We start from the raw sequence: 20,921 nt of genomic DNA, 5'->3' as shown, positions 1-20,921 counted from the left end.
TTCAAGGCAAAAGAGTACACTAAATCACAGAGTGACATTGCAAACATTTAGCGCTGGTGACTGAGTCTGTTATTTCCTAGGTGATATAGTTGGCCAGCAGGTTTCTCTTTTTTTTTTTTTTACAAAATAAGCAAATGCTTACTTTATCATTCACACATAAAATTATATAGAAACAACACACAAACTGCTTGGAATGCAAATATTCTTTGGTTTACTCATCAAAATAGCAAATAACAAAATAGCAAAAACCTTATCAGTTAAATAAAAAAGTGACATTCTTTATTTACCTATCAAACCTTACTAAACATTGAAATGCATTCATTTTCATTCCCACGTTCTTCTGGCAATATCCTGTCTTCCCTTTTGCCTTTCATCTCCCTAAATTAAATTATTCTGATGGGCTCATCTCTAAGGTAAAGATTGTTTTATCATTCTTAAAATCACTTACTTTTTATTGTCCCAATATCGGGAATGATCTAGATTTCCTCTTTGTCTCTTACATTTAAAACAGATATGAAAAATGGAGATTCCGTCAGCACATTTTCAAGATGACGTAAGTTAAGCCCTCAGCAAGCATTTCAAGGCAATGGTATGCCATTTTGGGGAATTTTCATGTTTTGGGAAGTATTACTGTTGGTACTGAAAAACAGGACTCGATTCCAGAAGCATAGTCTTATGTTAGACATTATTCATAATGTCAAATACAATTGGTTTCTACAATATTGATTTCAGAGAAGCAGTTTTCTATTTTTCTGAAGGTTCAATTTGACTGCCTTAATTCTTGAATCTTAATTCTTAATTAAGATGGAATTCTTGAATGTCAAAGTCTTTAACAAAAGAATTTTTAACAAAAGGTAAACTTGAAAATGGAATTGTTTCGAAAGGAGAAATGACAGTAAGAGAGAGCTCTTGGCTTTTTAAAAGAGGTACACATACACAGTAAGGAATAAAGGTGAATCAAAATACACAATTCTGTACATGATAGAAATATCCAATGTGCCACGAACATAACAACTGCCCTAAAAAAGATGTCTTGAGGTTTGGAGCCACACGTATCTTTCTTTATATAACTCTATATTTGCATCATGCAACCATACATCTTCCCGTGATCTGCTAACCGCTGGGAAGCTTTTTACCAGAATATTTGGCAATATGCTTTGCTTCAAATAAAACAAGCCTCATAAAACATTATCATTAACGTCTGACAACTGAATTGGGCAAAGTCTTCCTGAAATATGTGTAATCTTTAAAACATTATTTTTTTTTCCTTCATAAATCAGCAGTGCTCCATCTTCAAATAAATCATGAGCAGTCACAATCTCAACTCACATGCTCATATGTTCTCTTCGTCTAACATTTTGTTGATGCCATCACACAGTTTTTGTAAGTGGGGTTTAAAATTTCCAAACGGATTATACAAGGCAGCCAAGAAATCACAATCTGAAAAATGATCAAAGACATTATTAACCCGTCCATGTGACTTGGCGGTGAGGTGACGCTGGATGACCTGGTGGAGCATCTCTCTACACTCATTTAACAGCCTGGATAACACATTCCGGTCAAAGGTGAAATCCACCTGATGGAAACTGACCACGGTCATAGCAAGTTGATGAACTTTCTTCTTGAATTTCTCCATGAGTGCTAGCTCATCTTGGTTAAACTGATTATTCCTGTAAAGAATGGCCAGCTTGATGACCGTTTTGATGAGGTTTTTGATGATTTTCTCTGCCTCTTTCTTGTTCTGGGTGTACTCCTTGGTCACCCTGTAGAGCTCATCCAGCACTTCGCTGCTCGTGTCATCGATTAAGGTGGTAGCGATGGATTTGGACGCCATTTTACCCAAGATCTTCTTTTGTGCCTGAACGGCCAGGTTTTTGGAATTAAAGACATCTGTGGCCACTAAAAACAAAGGGGAGGAGGAGGATAAAAATTCAGTAAATATCAGCAAGAGAAGCAAATTAAAAATCTCATTGGAAGGAGTATTTTCCTTCCCATTTTCCCACTCTACGGTTTGCCTCCCATCTACTGACATTAGTTTCTGTTCAGAAAAGAACTAAAATAATTTTCCTACATTTTGGGGAATTAGGTTCTCATTGGTGAAATTAATGGGTGGTTGTGCATAATCTTTAAGGTTTTTTGGCAATTCAAGTGTTTTACCCCTTCTGCTTGGTAGCCAATACTTTGTTTAGAAGTTTAAGGGCTCTGGGGGTGGGGGTGGGGGAGGGATAAATCAGGAGCTTGGGATTAACATATACACCCCACTATATATAAAATAGATAACCAACAAGGACCCACTGTATAGCACAGGGAACTCTACTCAGTATTCCGTAATAATATGGGGGAAAAAATCTGAAAAAGAATTAATATATGTATATGTATAACTGAATCACTTTGCTGCACACCTGGAACTAATACAACACTGTAAATCAACTATACTCCAATAAAAATTTTAAAAGTGCTAAAATTAAAAAAAAAAGAAGTTAAAGGGCTCTGATTATAAAGACAGTATGTCTCAAGAGGCAGGAAGTTTTTATGTAATTTTTCCCTAGTTATAATTTTATAAGAATTACATAAGGAATATAAAATCAACTCTACAGTTGTTCTCTGAGCAACAGTAACCAAGAATGATTTAAAGAAACCCATTTAAATGTAAGAGGAATAAATGACAAAGCCATGATATTGAGTAAATTGACAAATTCATGGAAGCTAATCAAAAGGAAAGCCCTGCTTTATAGTCCAAAATTTGCAAAAAGTCAAATTTCCCAAGACATTGGTCAGCACTTACCAGTTTGATCATCCTAACCACCCTGAATTTCAACTCTCCAAAGTTGAGTGTTGGAAAGAAATATTCCTTGCAGAGCTTATTGTCACTTGCTATTTCTAATGAATGGCCATTGTGCCCTTTAAATTTTTCTATGATTTGAGGAAATAACCCTACTCTATGAACTAGTGAAATGTGCCACATGAACAACATACTTTGAAAAAGCAGATGCTTAGAGTTCACTTTTGAACTCACTGATTAAATTATCATAATTTAATTAGACAGATTTAAGACACAAACAATAAGAGTTGTATATATTAAATATGAATGAGACCCTACGTGATGCTCTTAACTTACAGTCAGTCAGTGAAGATGCTCAATAAATGTTCATTCCCCAAACCAAGTTTAGTTTTTCTCCAAAATCCTCCCCCACTCTGTGCATGCTGCTTCACTACAACTGTGCTTTCTCCCTCTTCTCCTAGGCGCCTGGGTGTTGGAAAGCAGTCATTCAGTATTGAAAGATGAAAGGCTTAAAAATACAGATATGTAGGAATGAGTCAGGGCATCAATGATATTATTAGAAATAATTAGGAAATTATTTCTAGTTTGGACAGGTTAGCAACATTAGAAAACAAAAAGGTAGCCGCTCCCAAATCCAGGCTGGGAAGGTACATAAGAGAGTAACTCCCTCAATGTGGAACTGCCATGTCAGATTTGAAATTTGGGCTAAAGTAGCTCGTGGTATATAGTACAGGTAGCCGCCAAGTGATTCTTAATGACCAGGATGTCATGCAGAACTGTACACGGCCATACACCCTGAAGGAAAATCTTGATTGAACTAGAAGTGGTGCCCTCACAAATGTTGATATTTAAACTTGTGAATCATGAACTGAAACTGCAGAAGAACTGAAATTGATTTTGAGAAAGAAAAGGAAAGTGAAAAAGCACGAGAAATAGCCAACTTGACAAAGAAAGTTTCCAAGCTTTTTAATACTTTCATCATTTAAGCAGCAGTCCATTTCTATTCCTACTCTTCAATGGTTTGCAAGAGTGTATGGCTTCACACTAAAGAATTTATGTCAAAACGAATGGCACACGTGTAGTTATTTAATATTAATATCACCAAATTAAGACCAGGGACCATCTTCCATGACTCAACTTAAGACACAGACCTCTACAAATAATAAACCTTATTTATATAGGAAGGGATACCCCCAAATTCTCAGATACACAGTAACCAACTAGGATTTCAGGAATTTATTTTATATAAAGTTGAAAGTTTATTGTTTTTAATGGATTAGAGTGTGGCACAGTCTACAAACATCCCATCTGGGATTTACTGCAATGCCTATTAAATGGCAATACCGTACATTGTGAAATAATCGAAACCAGAGGGAGATGGGTTCGAAAGATCCCCCTGTGCTCCTTTTTCCAAGGCTGGACTTGCAAGTTCGTATGTCTTTTAAGCTAGTTTTCTTATTAAATCTAAATTTCCTATTGCAAGCATAAAGACAAAATAACTCTATGGTGTAGCACTTTCACTTCTCGCAAGAGAAAGGCTGCTGCCAACTAAGCAAGATCGTTCTCCATTTACTAGGAACCCAAACTAAACCAGGACAGAGAAGTTGACCTCTGAGGCTTTCACATTTGTTTCAGAGGAACTTCAAACCCTGCTCTAGAAATACAGCAACAGCTTCATACTTTCATTTTATCCTTTGGATTATATCCAGTACAGTCATCTTTGAAAATGAGGATGAAACTCTTTCTCCCCCTCCTCAGGGAAGACATGCATGCAGTAGGTTTCTCTCCTAGCATTAGTGAAGGCTTTTTCAGAGCCAACTGGGAGCTGTGGCTGAGAGTTGCTGGCCAGGACTGTGTGGTCTGTGATCATGAAATATGATTATTTTTTTCTTGCAAATTAACTGCCTTTAGCCATTCCTGCTCAGGCTTGTTTGTCAGTTCCACATCCTCCACTAGATTGATTAAATGTCTGTTGTATCTCACAGCTAGTCCTGGATCAAGTTTTTCTCCTTCACAGTCCTCACCCCTGTGTGATCTCAACCACTTCCATGGCTTTAGATATCACCCATGTGCCAATGACTCCCACAGTTATAACTCAGCCCTGACCTCCTTTCCGGACTCATTTTGCAAATGCACTCAAGGTTTTTCTTTTCCTTGGCTATTCTGCAGGCATCGCAAATATACCATGTCCAAAACTGAATCCTCGATTCCCCCCTGCCCCCAAAGTGCTCCTCCTCCATTCTTCACTATCTTAATTAATAGCACCCCTTCCATCCTTGTGCTCAAGTCAGAGACCTGGGAGCCGTCCACTATACCATCCCCTCCCTTACCCAGTCCATTACCAAGTTCTTTCCATCCTACCTTCCTCCAATTCTCTAAATTCTATCCACTTCCCTCCATCTCCATGGACAACAGCCCAGTCCAAGCCCCTTTCCAATCTCTTCCCATGTAGTAGCCAGTGTTTTTAAAAATGAAAATTAGAAAATGATGCTTCACTTAAATTCTTTGCTAACCATCGCACTTCCTTGTTCCTGAAATCCTCATCATTTGCTTACATTTTCATTGTCTGCCTTCCTTTAATAGAATCTAAGCACTTTGAGAGCAGAAGTTGTAACTCTTATTCACTGTGTCGTCCCCTGGACCTACAAGGGTGCCTGGTACACGGCACTTCTGACAGAAGCAGAAGTCAACTGCCCCCCTCTCTTCACTATACTTAAATACTTCTCTGTGAAAACATGCTGACCTGCAAAATGAGAGTTCTAAATACATATGTGGGTGTTTGTTTGTTTTAAAAGCTAGAGAAACAGATATTTGCTTTACCTGGTTAAATATGTGGTTTTCTTGCTTTGAAGTATACCTCAGAGTGTGGTTTCTCTTACTGTCATAAATCAGTTCTTTTAAAGAGGAAAGATTTAGCAATCCAAGTGTCCATCGACAGATGAATGGATAGAGAAGATGTGATATATGTACACAACGGAATATTACTCCACCATAAAAATAGTGAAACACTGCCATTTGCAGCAACATGGATGGACCTAGAGATTATCATACTAAGTGAAGTGAGACAGAGAAAGATGAATATCATAAGATATCACTTATATGTGGAATCTAAAAAAAAAAATGATATAAATGAATTTATTTACAAAACAGAAATAGACTCACAGACATAGAAAATAAACTTATGGTTACCAGAAGGGATGGGGTGGGGAGATAAATTAGGAGTTTGGGATTAACATATATACAATACTATGTATAAAAGAGATAAACAACAAGGACCTACTGTATAGCACAGGGAACTACATTCAATGTCTTATAACAACCTATAATGGAAAATAATCTGACATATATATATATATATATATATATAACTGAATCATTGTACTGTACACTTGAAGCTAACACAACACTGTAAATTAACTATACTTTAATTTAAAAAATGCAAATGTAAAATAAAATAAAGAGGAAAGATTTATTATGTACGAGAAAACATCAAAGGACAGTAATACAAATATTTAGCATAAAAGGGTACAGTGGTTCTGACTTGAGCTACAGTGGAAGATTAAACACAGGCCCACCTCTCCCTCTGTCTGGATCTATGATGAGAAACACGTAACCAAAGGTATGCCCAGGAAGCAACTAAGATGTATGAACAGGAGATGTTCTCAAAGAAGAAAGTGCTGGAAGTACTGATTCACTTGTGTTTAAAAATATACATGTACGGGGGCTTCCCTGGTGGTGCAGTGGTTGAGAATCTGCCTGCCAATGCAGGGGACACGGGTTCGAGCCCTGGTCTGGGAAGATCCACATGCCACGGAGCAACTGGGCCCGTGAGCCACAATTACTGAGCCTGAGCGTCTGGAGCCTGTGCTCCGCAACGGGAGAGGCCGCGATAGTGAGAGGCCCGCGCACCGCGATGAAGAGTGGCCCCCGCTTGCCGCAACTGGAGAAAGCCCTCGCACAGAAACGAAGACCCAATACAGCCATAAAAATAAATAAATAATAAATAAATAAATAAATGGCAGTGATATGAACAACATATGTACATATCAAACTTAAAAAATACATATACATGTACGCTGTTGACTAATGAAAAATGATACCTTATATCAAAAACATACAAAGGATTACCACTACCTCAAAACCATTTAAGACTGTTTTCAGAAATACGTGTGAATGTTATTTGACATCTACTTATCTCACTGCCCCTCCTCTACGTCTTTACATCGCCTTTCTTGGCTTAATCAAACAGTCCATTTCAGCAACGTTTGCTGTAAGCCAAACTGATATTTAGGGAATCTTGCTTTTAGCATCAACAATTATAAATCTGGAGATAAACACTGATGTCAAAGTTATAATGACCCTGTATAAAAGAAAAAAAGTGCTTAGAAGGGGGAAAAAACCCCAAAACCTTTTCATGACATTAATTAATGAAAAACTATAGTTCTCTGAAATTAGCAAGAATTACCCATAATATTACCCTAGTTAAGAAAATGCTAATACAGTGAAGTACTCAAGTCACTTTCTTTACAACCTCACCAGCAAATACATAATTTTTTCACCCATCAAATTTGTTATACTTGGAACTTTTAAATGGTGACTACAGATGCACATATATGTCATTGTTAATTCTTGCCTAGTTAAAATTTGATCCAGTGGGCCCAGTAGTAGGAAGGATGGAAAAGAAAACAATTTGAAGAGCATGACTGGCTGTTTTGGTCTGTTAGTAAAAGTTCTTTAAACAAATATATAAAACCTTAGCTCTCTTGCATTTGAATTACTCCAAATCTAAATGGGGCTTAGTAAAAAGACAGCTTTGGGGATAAGAAAGGGGCCATAACCAACAGTAAACACTGTCACAAGAAGTTAAACAGCTAAGAGTTGAGCCCCCTACATTGGGATTTGGTAGTGCTCCAGGAGAAAAGCAAGGAATTGTTGGCACACTGCTGATATATGTGTGACACTAGCCTCCACACTCAAAAATTCCAAAGTGGGAAATTCAACAGGATAGAGAAGAAACAAAAAACCAAAAAAAAAAAAAGAAAGAAAAAGAGAGTGAGGGGTGGGGAGAGGGCCATATCAGCAGAAGCAGCAGAGATTCAAACTATGAGAGGGGCTGACCCTGGAAGGACCAGAAGAAATGACCATGGCAGCAAGCTGGAGGCAATCTTATCCAGAGAGAAAAAGACAAGTGCCAGGACCCTTAACCCCCAATCGCCCTCAGGTCACAGATGGAGACCCTAACACAAAAGAACATAGTCTTGAGAAAATCAATACATCTAAGGTCCTTAACCTGATGGCAAATGCAAATTTGGGTGTGTATGCATTTTCCTGACCCCAAGTGGTTGAAAACCAATGGTATGCCTCATCACAGGGACAAGCTAAGTCATTCACCCTGTGTCTCCTACCACCTTCAGAAAAGTACATACTCACTTAAAAAGTCAACATATTAAAGAAGACAAATGTCAGGGAAGGTGGTGACTTTAAAAAGGGCTGAAAAAGAAAGAAAAAAAAATCACTGGATGGTTTTCAATGGAGTACTGGGAATTGTAAAGCACCCCCTTGCAGATTCCTTTCCTTGTTCTTCACGTAGCTATTTCACAACTCTGTAAGTAAATCTGGTAGTGCAAATGGCTCTTTTCCACAGAGATACAAATAAATTCTGTCTAGTGAAGGTGCAATTGCTTCCTCATTTTCTTGTCTGCCTGTGTTACACTTGGCATTCTCCTTTGAAACGATTATAAGAGCTTATTGTTCCTCATTAGTTAACGAGTTAAGTAAAATCTTCGGCATGTCCCTTTTGTATTTTTATGAGAGTCATGAGTTGACCTTCTTAAAAACATACCCTTTAACACATATTACAATTTTTTCATCAAAACCATATAAAGTAAAACAAAACAAACCAAAACAAAACTGCGGTACATATAACCCTTTAGTGAGAACTAGTACACATTTCCTGTGGCAACTAATTTCCCCAGGGTCCTGGAAAAGAAGAGTGTACTTATGAAAGTCCAATATTCCGTAGCTGATGGTTCCATGAACTGCCATACTGCTCAGGGATATTACTGAGACTCAGTTTCCCCATCTACAAGATGGGAATAATGATCCCCACCTCTTGGAGTGGTTGCAAAGATAAATGGACATGGAGCACAGAGGAGGATCTCCCAGAATACCCGTCACTGAACAGCTTTCTCCACAGGTTTGTTTAAAGAAGTCAACAAATTAAACTTCAAATACCTTCTGAGGTTCTCTGGTACTGAATGACATTTGGTGAAAATGAATCAACTCCTTCCGGAAGTAACATGGAGCTTAGAAATGCAAAATGTCAGAGGGTTGTGTGAAAACAAAGACCTCACACAGTTTAGTGAATAACGAGTTAGAGATCCTTTCCATGATGACATTAAAAGAAACTAACATATATTAAAATTTCCTTTATCAGGGAATTTCTCTTTTTCTTAGGTGTTGAATCTGTTGTTAGCAATAGATTCAGTACCACAAGGACTGTGGTACGTAACACAAGTGTATTTTGTCTAGAGAAAACTGGCCCCTGGAGAACAGAAATGAAGCACCCCACAAAAAGACAAACAGTATCAGCATCCATCCAAAGCTGTGCAACAGAGGAAGCAATGTAAAGGAAGTGGGCCACATATAAAGCCAAAGTGAAAACCACGGTGGCCAACAAGATTACTCCATAAAGTCATAGCTTCTCCCCCAGACTTCCCAAAGCTTCCCAGAGAACTAGAGACCAAAGGCAGGGCTTCCTGCCAAGTAAGAACAGCATGGACGGAAACAAAAGATCAAGGTCGAGAGTCCTGGGTTGTAGACTTGGGTGCAATTTAATTTCTTTGAATCTGTTTTCTCATCTGCTAAGTAGGGCATCATTTCAAGGTGGTATGGCTTAAGTGAGAGTTACTGAGTTACAAATCAGAAAACCCCCAGCAGCATGCTGGGCTCATGACGACAGACCACAAATGCACACTGAGTTTTGCTCCCTTATTTAATACACTTGAGATAGAGAAGCTGGAATTCAAATCCAATATTTACACACACTGTATTCTTTCTACTCGTTTCTCTTTATATCTTCTATTTTCCAAATTTGTGGACAAGAGGAATTATGTCCTAAAGAAAACATTATGAATGAAGGCTTTTCCCCGTGTGACCTTGGGCTGTTTTTGTTGCTTGAATTCTGGAATCTTTTCATCACGATTTTGGGTTCAACTGTGTGTCTTTGATTCCCGTGGCTTACTTTTGTGATGACTTTGAAATTGAAAATGTCATTTCCTAAGTTTCAACACCTTTAACGTCATATTAGACTCCATCTCTGCTTTTTTTTTTTTTTATTTTTGGTTAATTTGCTCCAGGAATCATGTGACGCCTTGACTGCTTTCTGGAAGGCATAAACTCTGACAAGATATCCCTGCCGCCTCTAGGTGCACTAATACCAGGATTGGAAGAGAGTGTGATGATATTTATAAGAAGTGGTATGGTTGGATCCCACGGAATGTCAGTCTTGTAAATATTAGAAAAGAGGTTACAGGAATAGAAATGAACTTTGTGGCTACTCAGAGTGAGAGGTTTACAGTCATGAGAACCCACTGGCTAGCCACCATATTTTGAACTTATACTACATTATCCCCAGAACTGCCTAGAATATGCATTATCTTATTGAAATTTCACAACAATCCCAAGAGGGAGGTTGTCATTATCCCCATTTACAGACCCGGTAACGGAGGCCCAGAGAAATTAAGTTGCTCTCTCAAGGCCATACAGTCAGTAAGTGGAAGACAGGAGCTTGATCCCAGATATGTCCAATTCCAAGCTATTCTCTTAAGAATTATGTTACAACACACAAGCATAAAAAAAGCTCTCTCTTGAAGTATGAGAAGACCTAATAATATTTGACTAAGTGAAGTGAAATAAAAGAAAAAAAAAAGACACCAGGTCTCCCTTGGAGGAAAGACATGGATTCCAAAAGGTAGATCAACCCAGCTGGGCTTGAAATAGCCTGTATTTCCAGGGAAAACTCAGAATAGTTTTAAAACATTGAAAAATATAATTTAAAAAAATAATATACTTACGTTACTCAAAAGCCAGAGTGTAAATATTTAAAGTGAGAAGTCTCTCTCAGCTTTGCCACCACTACACAGTACTGATGCCAACCACTGCTGCCCAGAGGTAACAACTATTTTTAGACTTTTGGTATCCCTTCAGAGTTGCTGTCTCTTCTGCATAGATAAGCATATATATGAATAGATAGATTCTGAGCAAGGTGAAGAAGTCTTAAAGGCTTGCAATTCTTAAGAAATGCTACTTTTGAGTGATGAGAGACTATGAACTGCGTAATTCCAGTTTATGGAATTCTATAATTCCTTGCACGACTCTGACATAAAATGGTGAGATGCCAGAGGCACGTGGCTATTACCTTTGTTCCCATACATGTGGTAGCAATAAGAGTCCTTCAGTGAGTGGTGAGAAGGTAGCAAGTATGAAACAGAGGTCTTTATTTAACTGGGGGAGGGTGAAGTTATGATTAGAGCAATTGTGCAGAGTTTATCATCCAAATGGGATCCCATTGAAAAGGGCACTATTAGTAATTACACTATGACAACAAATCTGTGATTGTTCCAGCAGGTAAATGTAAGTGGTCACTAAAGACTACTTAACTACTCAAGCACTAAAGACACTCAAGACTAAATAAGAAAGGGTCAAAAGTCAGGGTTACCCAAATATTTAGGACCTGAGAAATTTCTTGGGAACCCCACAAGAGCACTAGCCAGCTTTTATTCCGAATTATGTTAAAAACAACAAAAACCTAATTCTTCAAGAAGTTAAGAGTCTTAAGTAGAGAGTGGGTGGGGTGATTCCCTCGAGCTAAATACATTTGGGAAACGGTGTATACAAAGGTCCCATTTGAGTTGCAAAAAATGTACTAATAATATTAGAGGTCTTGAGGATTAGTGCAGTAAAGTAACATTTTAACTTTACCTACCCAAGTTTTCCAAACTAACTTCTCAGACGACCCATTAACAAATTTGTAGGATAAGGTCAGTGAAAATTATTGGCTAACAAACTGACTTGAGTTCTTGCTAACCCTCTGGAACAGATCCACAATTGTCTCGTGCAAAGAGAGTCAGGCAAAGCCAGGTAATGTGGTGACTGTGAGCGTGGGCTCCAGAGGCACACCGTCTGGGTCAGAAGCCTGGTTCTGCCACTGAGTGCCCGTGTCCCGGGGGCTAATTACCTAACCTCTCTGTGCCTCAGTATCCCCATATGCAAATGAGGATACCTGAGGTTGTTAGGAAGATTAAATGAGAGTAATCCATATAAAGTGCTTAGAATAGTGCCAGATATTTAAAATTTGCGTCAGTTAACGTGAACTATTATTACTGTTGTCGTTAATGTTGTCATCCTTATTCTTAAGGTAGATACTGCAGAAGATCGGCTGGTATGGGATGATCGAGTCTTGTGATCATGACTTGTGAAACAGGAGTGAGGAAAGAAGAGAGGACATTAACCTGAAGACACGAATCATTCAACAAAACTTCTGAGTGTTTATAATGGTGTGGTTTCAGAGATAAACGACCGATCCTTTCTCTCCAGTTCTCTCCAGACACTTAGTTTAATGTGGCATTGGGGTGCGGGGCAGATGAGCACACAGCTTGGCAGAATCCTAAAAGCGACGGTAGCAAAGAGAGAGAACGATAATTTTGCTCGAAGGGGTGATGGAGGGAAACTAGGTTTGCAGAAGGTTGAACAAGTGGAGACTGACCCAGGAGGTTGTCTTAGAAGAAAAAGAAGATTCTGCCTTATAGAAATAAATGTGACTGCATTCCAGAGCTGACCTACAGAATTCCTACAGGCGAGTTAGGGATTAAAAATTCTGCCCAGCAGCGTACCTATCTATATGTTAGAAACCCAAGGATGCATGTGGGTCCTATGGATTTTAGAGAAACTTTAAACACAAACTATGTATAGCTTGTTGTCGAGGCCCAGGAAAACTTACTACAAAGGTACTCAGTTTGCGAGAAAGCACTGGCAGGGAGAGGACAGATACAGCAGGTACTTGGGCAGCATTCTCTGTGGCAAGGCCCACGTGCCATCAGAAGGGCCTGGAGCTTTCTTCGAAATGCAGATTGTCAGACCCACTGAATCAGAATCCTCAGGACCGCAGTCTTAGAAGCTGCATTTGGAAGAAGCATCCTGATGGATGGTTCTGAGGGAGAGTAAAGTTGGAGGACCCCTACTCTGAGGTGTACTCCTACAATGCTGTACTTTACAATTTTCCAGTAGACATACATTGGCCATGAAGACATGCTGTAAGTAGCCTGTGAACAGATGTAACTCCCCACTCAAATTTTTTTTCACCCAAAACTAGACGTGAGCTTGTGCACAGAATGCAGAGAAAATGTTCTCAGAATAGAGCTTATTATATTAAAGCCTCAAAGAGAATAGAAAAGTTAGTCTCTTTAAATGATACTTTAGGGCTTCCCTGGTGGCGCAGTGGTTGAGAATCTGCCTGCCAATGCAGGGGACGTGGGTTCGAGCCCTGGTCTGGGACGATCCCACATGCCACGGAGCAACTAAGCCCGTGAGCCACAACTACTGAGCCTGCGCATCTGGAGCCTGTGCCCCACAACAAGAGAGGCCGCGACAGTGAAAGGCCCGCGCACTGCGATGAAGAGTGGCCCCCGCTCGCCGCAACTGGAGAAAGCCCTCGCACAGAAATGAAGACCCAACACAGCCAAAAATAAATAAATAAATAAATGATACTTTAACCAAAATTTGAACAGGGCCTAATAACTCTATCACTAAGCTTCATATGGGTTTGAAATTAAATAAAAATATCCTACAAGTGTTTATACCAAACTGACTTTAGTGAACTATTCTTTTTCTTTTTAAATTAAATGAACCCTTCCTTATTTATTACATTGGATTAGGATACCATATGTTTTTCTTGAAGACTTTTCAATTAAGCTGGGTTTATTTACATATTTTCTTGAGGACATGAAGCCTTTCCACTGCTGATATAATTCAAGCTTCCACCAGATTGTGGAGGAAAATCCTCTAAACAAGCTCCATGATTTTCTACACTTTTCCACTCCCTAAGTTCTCCCATCCTGCCAGAGGCCCTGGCTCCTGATGAATATTTATATTCACGCCGGGCTTCGAAAACCAGTAACAGACTTTAAAAGCCAACACACTGGAGTGCAGTTTAGTTATCGAACCAGCCCCTAAAACTGGCATCGATGGTCAACACACCCTTCCTGGTCTCCTGGCCCTATAACAAAGACAACCAGACGGCCAAATTACAGCTGACATTTGCATGGCACTCCGTAGTATGCAAAATATTTGCACTATAACACTTCCATGTGTTTATGAAAGGGTTTGTTCTGGTTTTGTCCTCTTATTATTATTTAACCCTGAGGGAGCAGGTGAGAGAACTGAGGCTCATCAGTCAAGGGACTTGTCCAAGGGCACTGAGTGAGGGGCAGAGCCGAGGTACACGGCAGCCAACTATGGTGCGTGGCTGATCTGTAAGAAAAGTGAAATTAAGAGAATGTTTGCTATTTATGAATTTTCTATCAAATGCTGTGATGTTGCTGAGCCAGCTGCCTAATCCCACTTTTTAGAGCTTATCTGGTCCCCAAGATAAAGCAACTCCTTGAACCAAAAAATAAGGAGGATGGGTCTTACACATCAGAGAAGAGAAAAAAAAAGAAAGAAAATAAAAATTATGTGTCCACCCTGCTCCACTCCTGAAACAGTCCTGCTCATCCTTTAAGGCTCAGTTTAAACACCACCTCTTCCAAGAAGGTTTTCCAAATCCAGCGGCGAAGTAATCTCCCAAATCCAAAGAAAAGAATAAAGTGTTCCCTCTTCTAATGTATCTTCTGCCTCGTGGGAGAATTAAATTCCTACCTTATCTTACTTGATTATAATCCTTGACAGCTAAGGTACCACTCTATTCATCTCTCTGTTCTTCAAAGTGCGTAACACCTGCCCTCCAGCTACCATGGAGTGAAACAAACCCCACTGCTCTAATCTGCTTCCATGGAACCTATCACTATCTTTTCCAGCAATTCATGAAGATGTGTCAGGAAATCAATTCAATTTCATATATCTAGAGCTTAACAAATAAATTTACTTATACTCCATGGACAATATGCATTTACTTTTCTTTTTTTTGTCTGCTGCTTTTCTCCCCTGTCCTTTGCCAGAACATACAGAATGACCAGCCACTTTTGTTTGGCGAAGTGACCATATTTAGCTAACTCAATCCCTACAGCAAATGTTCTGGAATCTTTCATGAAAATATCCCAAAGCCATCTGTTTGAGTATTTTAGGAGCAGTGACTTCTTGGCCTCAGCTTGGGCATCTGTCAAATATGCATCCTGGCATAGCCTCCCCACATTCTTGACAAAACCTTTCCGCAATAACTGTATGAAAAGGTTAAGCCAGTCCAGCATTTTATAGCCATGTCAAGCCCTAAGAGGCCAGATCCCATTAAAGGTAAGCAAATGGTAAGATGCGATTTGCTGGGCCTTAAAGTGAACTATCTCATTCCAAGTATCAAGATACACTGAAGCTCTAAAACTCCAGGATATAACCTTGAAAGAAGAAAACCCAGTGTGCTTACCGCTGGCTACCTCCAGTGTGGCACTTAGGTTCTCTGTAAAGTGGTTTCTACCCCTCTTTCTAACCTTTTTTCCCTGTTCCTAATGCTCAGGTATCCTCCATTGTTTTATTTAGATCAGGATGCCTTGTAGAGGTTGTAACCTGGACACCCCGTTGTTTGGCCTGTACAGTGTTGTATTCTTCTTAGAGTGAGTGGTCCACGTTTTAAAAAATTGAAAAATTTAACCTCAAAATCTGTGTTTTTGATTTTTTTTTTTTTTGAATAATCGTAAGACCTGACCAAAACGGGCCCACATTCCCACACGGCAACCGTGGTCTTGAGGTAAGTTGTGGCTGCCGCCTTTAGAAGGAGAACACCCTACCCGGTTTACCACAGGTCCTCCCTGGCCATCACCACACAGTTACATTCAGCTCCCAGGCTCGGCAGCCATTTGTGTGGATGAGTCCTCCTTACAGAAATAAATGGGACTACATTTCAGAGCCAACCTACGGAACTCCTATTGGCTCTTTGGAATTAGAATTCTGCCCCGCAGTGTACCTGTATGTCAGAAACTGAAGGACATGTGCAAGTCCCATGGATTTTAGAAATAATTTAAACCTAAATTATGTATGGTCAGTGAGTGTCTACGGAAGGTCTGCTGGGGAAAAAGGTAGGAAGGTTAAGAATAATAATAATTTGTTTTCATAACACTTGTTATTTAGTTACAGGCATCAAAATCTCCCCCTAATTTCTACAGAATGTGTTTGCTGAGTCTCAGAGAGGTGGTGAATTTGCCAAATTTCTAAATATCCTAGGAGAAGTTGAACTTGGATATTCCATACCAGTTTGGAGCGCTACACAGTAAACAGACTTTTAGCAGAAAAGCCTTCTCCCAGTCAGTCACTCATTCATTCACTTAACACATTTTTTACTGAGCACCAAAATGCCTGCTCTCAAGAAGCACAGATTCTAGTAGAGGGAAACCTAAGACACAAATAAACAAATGTGTATAAACAGGTCAAATAGTGGCAGGGGCTAGAAAAAAGTAAAGGGAGTGTGTGTGGGTTTTTTTGGGGGGGGGAGTGAGGAGACAGTGGGGGTGAGGGGGAGACTATGCTATTTTATCCCTGCTATTTTAGTCAGGGAAGGCCTTTCTGGAAAGGTGACATTCGAGCAGAAATTTGAAGGAAGCAAGGGGGAGCCATCTTGGGTGAAATCCTATCCATTCCTCAATGATCCTTCCCAAATATATCTTCCTTGAAGCCTTTATTGACTAACCCTGTCAGAAACGTTCTATCCTATCTCTCACTCTTTTTGCAAACTGCTTTATATCATAATTATTTGCTTCCATTTTCCCTGAAAGTAAAATCTTTGTGATTGGTTATAATTTATTATTTATTCCTTGCCACAATAAATGCTCAATTAATCTTTAAAATGTATCTGCTGGGTCAAAAAAATTCCCAGGTTGTTCTGGGGTAACAGGAAGCCAGGGGAGGAGTGGGAAAAGAGTACTGGTTTTTTATAAGACATAAGAAACTATAAATGAATTATTTTAATTAGGTAGCATATCTCAAATACTTTAATTAGGCAGCATATCTCAAATTTACCTAAGAAACGAATATTGCAATATAATCCTTTCAAAAAAGTTTATTGTAAATGAGTCCACTCGTAACTTAAGACAGGCATCCAAAAAAAAAAAAAAAATCATCTTCTGATAACACTTGAAACTGGTAAAAATTACTGAATAACCCACACTGCAGAGATAAGATAATTCTGTTTTTCAGAGAGATGTTGCTTTTTTAAGATTAAAAAAGGCATTTTTTAAGGATAAATTCATAAGAAACTGGAAATTTAAAAAGGCATAAACTCTACCTTTCTTTGCTAGTTTGTTAAAGAAAAAGTTGAAAATTAAGTTAGGGTTACAATATAAAAATCTTAAGTCTTCTATTTTTTCCTTATTGAAATTGGCTAACTTAAAATTATATTTAGAATTAAAAATAATAAAGCCAAATAGTTTTGTTAAAATAATCATAATTCTTTCATGTTGAGTCATACTTGGTATACTAAACTCATTTTTCGGTTAAAGAAAATAACTAAAAAAGGTCATTATAGTCAATCTCTTTTAAGAACTAAAAATCGTTTCCCTAAGTACATTAACTTGCTGTCTTAGAGATGGATTACTTCCCTAATGGTAGATATTTGGGTAAAATAAGCTTTGGCAAATAACGTAACCAATCAATTTTACCACCAGTTGCCAAATAACAACAAAATAAATCACTTCTCTGAAACACTTTGGCAGCGCCCACCTTTCTGTAGTTTTGTCTTTCCACCCACTCACTCAGTGCTCCAGAATTAAGGCCACCATCCCACCTCTCCCCATTTCTGTCACCAGTCCTACTTTTAGAGATGGAAGAAGCCATGGAGACCACAGGCGGAAAAAAGAGGCCCAGAGGTTAATGCAGGGTTGCAATGCGACCCCCATTAACTCCTGGTGGCTGGCTTCCCTGGGGAAAGGTGGTTTGGGATTATCAAAAGTAGCAAAGAGTAATTCCTCCATTTAAAACAGAGCTTACAAACTTTGGGCTGGCAACACATTTTGGTTGGGCCCCCATAATTTTTTTTTCTTTTTAAAACCGAGATAAAATTCATATCACATAAAAATCACCATTGTAACCATCTGAAAAGGGTAAAACTCAGTGATTTTTATTATATTCACAATGGGCAACAATCATCACTATCTAATTCCAGAACACTTTCACCAACCCCAAAATGGGCCCTCATCCTGTTTTAATTTTGTTTTTCTAATTAGTAAAAACCATGTAAAAGTTGGGAGTATTGACCTAAAAATGCACATTTCCCATTTCTCAAGAAAAATCTGACCTTCTGGTAACATTTGGGGGCAGGGGGTGCCAGGGGGTAAGAAACAAGTCCTGTCCAGTTTACCACCTGGCCACATGCCCACAGGGGCCAGGAAATGAGCCAAGACGTGTGAGTTAGCCACCCCTGCTTTAAAGGCTCAGGGACTCAGATCCTTCTGAATCACTTTTCAGACCTGGGTGTGACTCCAGCAGTGATTCCAAAGGGCTCGCAGCCCTCTGTTCCCCTAGCTGGCAATCAAGCTGAGCAAGAAGACTTCCTAGTTCTGACTTGTCAACACATCTCTAGGCTTCCACCACCTTCTAGACTCACCTTTCCCTCCAAATGCCTTGCATTTTCCACCCCAGCATATTTGCTGAAATCTCTCTCTTCACTGAAAAAGCCATCCTGTATGTACCTGAGCAACACCCTAAACCCTCATCCTTTGAGCGCCACTGTCACAACTTGCCTTCGCTTTGTTTTTTATAAAAAAATTTATACAATTTTAAAAGGCTGCTTTCCATGTACAGTTATTACAAAATTTTGGCTATATTCCCCATGCTGGACAATACATCCTTAAGCCAACAGTTCGTACCTCCCACTCCCCCGCCCCACTAGTAACCACTAGTTTGTTCTCTATATCCGTGAGTCTCCTTCTTTTTTGTCATATTCACTAGTTTATTGTATTTTTTAGATTCCACATATAACTGATAACATACAGTATTTGTCTTTCTCTGTCTGACTTATTTCACTTAGCATAAAGTCCATCTGTGTTGCTGCAAATACTTGCCTTTGTTTTCTACCTACTATTTGTATTTTATTTCCCTCTGGTTACTTGTTATTTAAAAAAAATTTATTTATAAAAGGAACCATATACACAATGTGAATGGAAACTGGTACTCCTCCCCTAAATATACCATAATCATAAAAATCATTAAAAATTTGTTAAATCATAAAAATTATTTCAATGAGGAAAAAACCCCCCATACTGTTCATTTCTACCCAGATATCGCTGTCTGCCAAAGGCCATGAGCCCCATGTCTACCTGCGTGGCACCAAAGGGGTGAGTCAGTGTGAATAAGGTGGCAAAGGTCACACAGCCCCAGACAGGCATTCTCTGGGAATGATGCAAAGGATTCCAAGGGAGCTGAAAGGGACTAATCGTCTTGTAAAGTTACTGAAGATGATCTAACTCTGTGCCTGGGGCCTCCTAAAATCATTTAACATACCGCCACCAACGGTACATGCACCACATTTTGGGAAATCCTGTCCAAAGCTTCCTGCCAATGCATTCATCTCAACAGTTGTGCCTCAGATGTCTCGGCCACAGATAGCCCTTCCTGAACCTCTCTAACCCGGATGTGGCATCCCCCTTGCATGTACTTCCTCGTGCACATGTCTGACATCTTCTCCAGACTGAAAGCCCCTCAAGGACAGAGACAGGTCTTCCATACTACATAATCTTCTCTGGTGAAAGCTACTGGCATTAACTTACACCTGGTCAGATTCCTGGCATATGCCTGTCTTGACATCCCCAGCGAGGAGAGTTTTGAAGTGACTTTCAAAAATTGCAAACCAGTTTCTAAATGAACTAAAACATGTCCTAATAGATAAAGTGTCCAGTGTGGTGAAAGACACAGGGATAAATAACTGCATACCTTTGCTCTTTCTTAAATTTGAGGATTTTATAAAGCACTGAATACAATTACTATTGGTGTGCTAAGTAAGAGCTATCCTATTTAGGTCAGGTTTTGTTTTAAAGGGAAGGAAGTGTGCCTAGCAGGCTGGGAAGGGGGTTAGGTGTCTAGGCTTTGTTTCTGGGGTGGACACAGGGGCTGAGCACCTTCTGTGATGACTCCGGGTGTCACACATGCCCAGGAAGAATCGGTTCACACTACCTGGCTCAACTTGGTAAAGAGACACAGGACAAAGATTTCCACAGGCAAATAAAAGCAGTGTCTACTAACCTAACATTAAAAAAATATATATATTAGGAGACAATTTATGATGCTCAATTTGTACTTTTATGGTATCCAGATTAATCTTCTAAAAGATTGGAGGCCTTATAAGATCAGTACACATCATGCACATGATACTCATTTATAAGGCTAGAAATAAAATTTTCTGAGTCAAATAATTAGCAAGTTTTATGATCATATCTTTGTTCTTGGGAAATATTCCTGATCATATCTAGTGGTTATTTTATATTGATAAATAACAGAACCTCCAATTAAAGCATTGTTTCTATGGACAAAGACAATCTACTTTTTTTGAAATTTTCTTTTTCATATGATTTCTAATACCCTCATTCCTGCAAAAATAGAAGATATCTTAGAAGAATAATGTTGAATTTATCTCTAAGGTGAGACAATGTAAATTGTAAAGATTACATGCTTAGGAAAAAGATGAATCAAGTCTTTAGAATGTATGATTTGAGTCAGTTTCTAAATCTGAAAATTAAATCTACCCTAACTGAACAGTTTCCCCCTTGAACTAATCTCCTGTTAATTTTCAATTCGTGTCATTCAGTCTACTCCTGCTTTGAAAAGGATGGTGAGGGGAGTTAACAAATTTGCCAAAAACAATGGCTTTTCCTCTTACATTTTCAGCATCCATTTTTAATGCCATTTGTTGATCTTAGAATGAAGGAAACAGATGCTACTGTTGGAC

At 39.0% G+C, this 20,921-nt stretch overlaps 1 protein-coding gene across 3 annotated transcripts in view; it reads right to left on the bottom strand.

Annotated features, from left to right (window-relative positions):
• Positions 1-883: 883 nt before the first annotated feature.
• TNFAIP8 (TNF alpha induced protein 8) overlaps positions 884-20,921 on the bottom strand; it is a 121,496-nt gene continuing 101,458 nt past the window's right edge. For all 3 annotated transcript variants that reach the window (XM_061188073.1, XM_061188075.1, XM_061188072.1), the window contains exon 2: positions 884-1,899. In XM_061188073.1, the coding sequence (XP_061044056.1) occupies positions 1,334-1,899 (566 nt within the window). In that variant the 3' untranslated portion in view covers positions 884-1,333. The remainder of the gene's footprint in view (positions 1,900-20,921) is intronic.

The sequence above is a fragment of the Eubalaena glacialis genome, chromosome 4, assembly GCF_028564815.1.
Source record: "Eubalaena glacialis isolate mEubGla1 chromosome 4, mEubGla1.1.hap2.+ XY, whole genome shotgun sequence".
NCBI lineage: Eukaryota > Metazoa > Chordata > Mammalia > Artiodactyla > Balaenidae > Eubalaena > Eubalaena glacialis.
The sequence above is the reverse complement of the archived record's forward strand: the minus strand, read 5'-3'. Positions and strand labels throughout refer to the sequence as shown.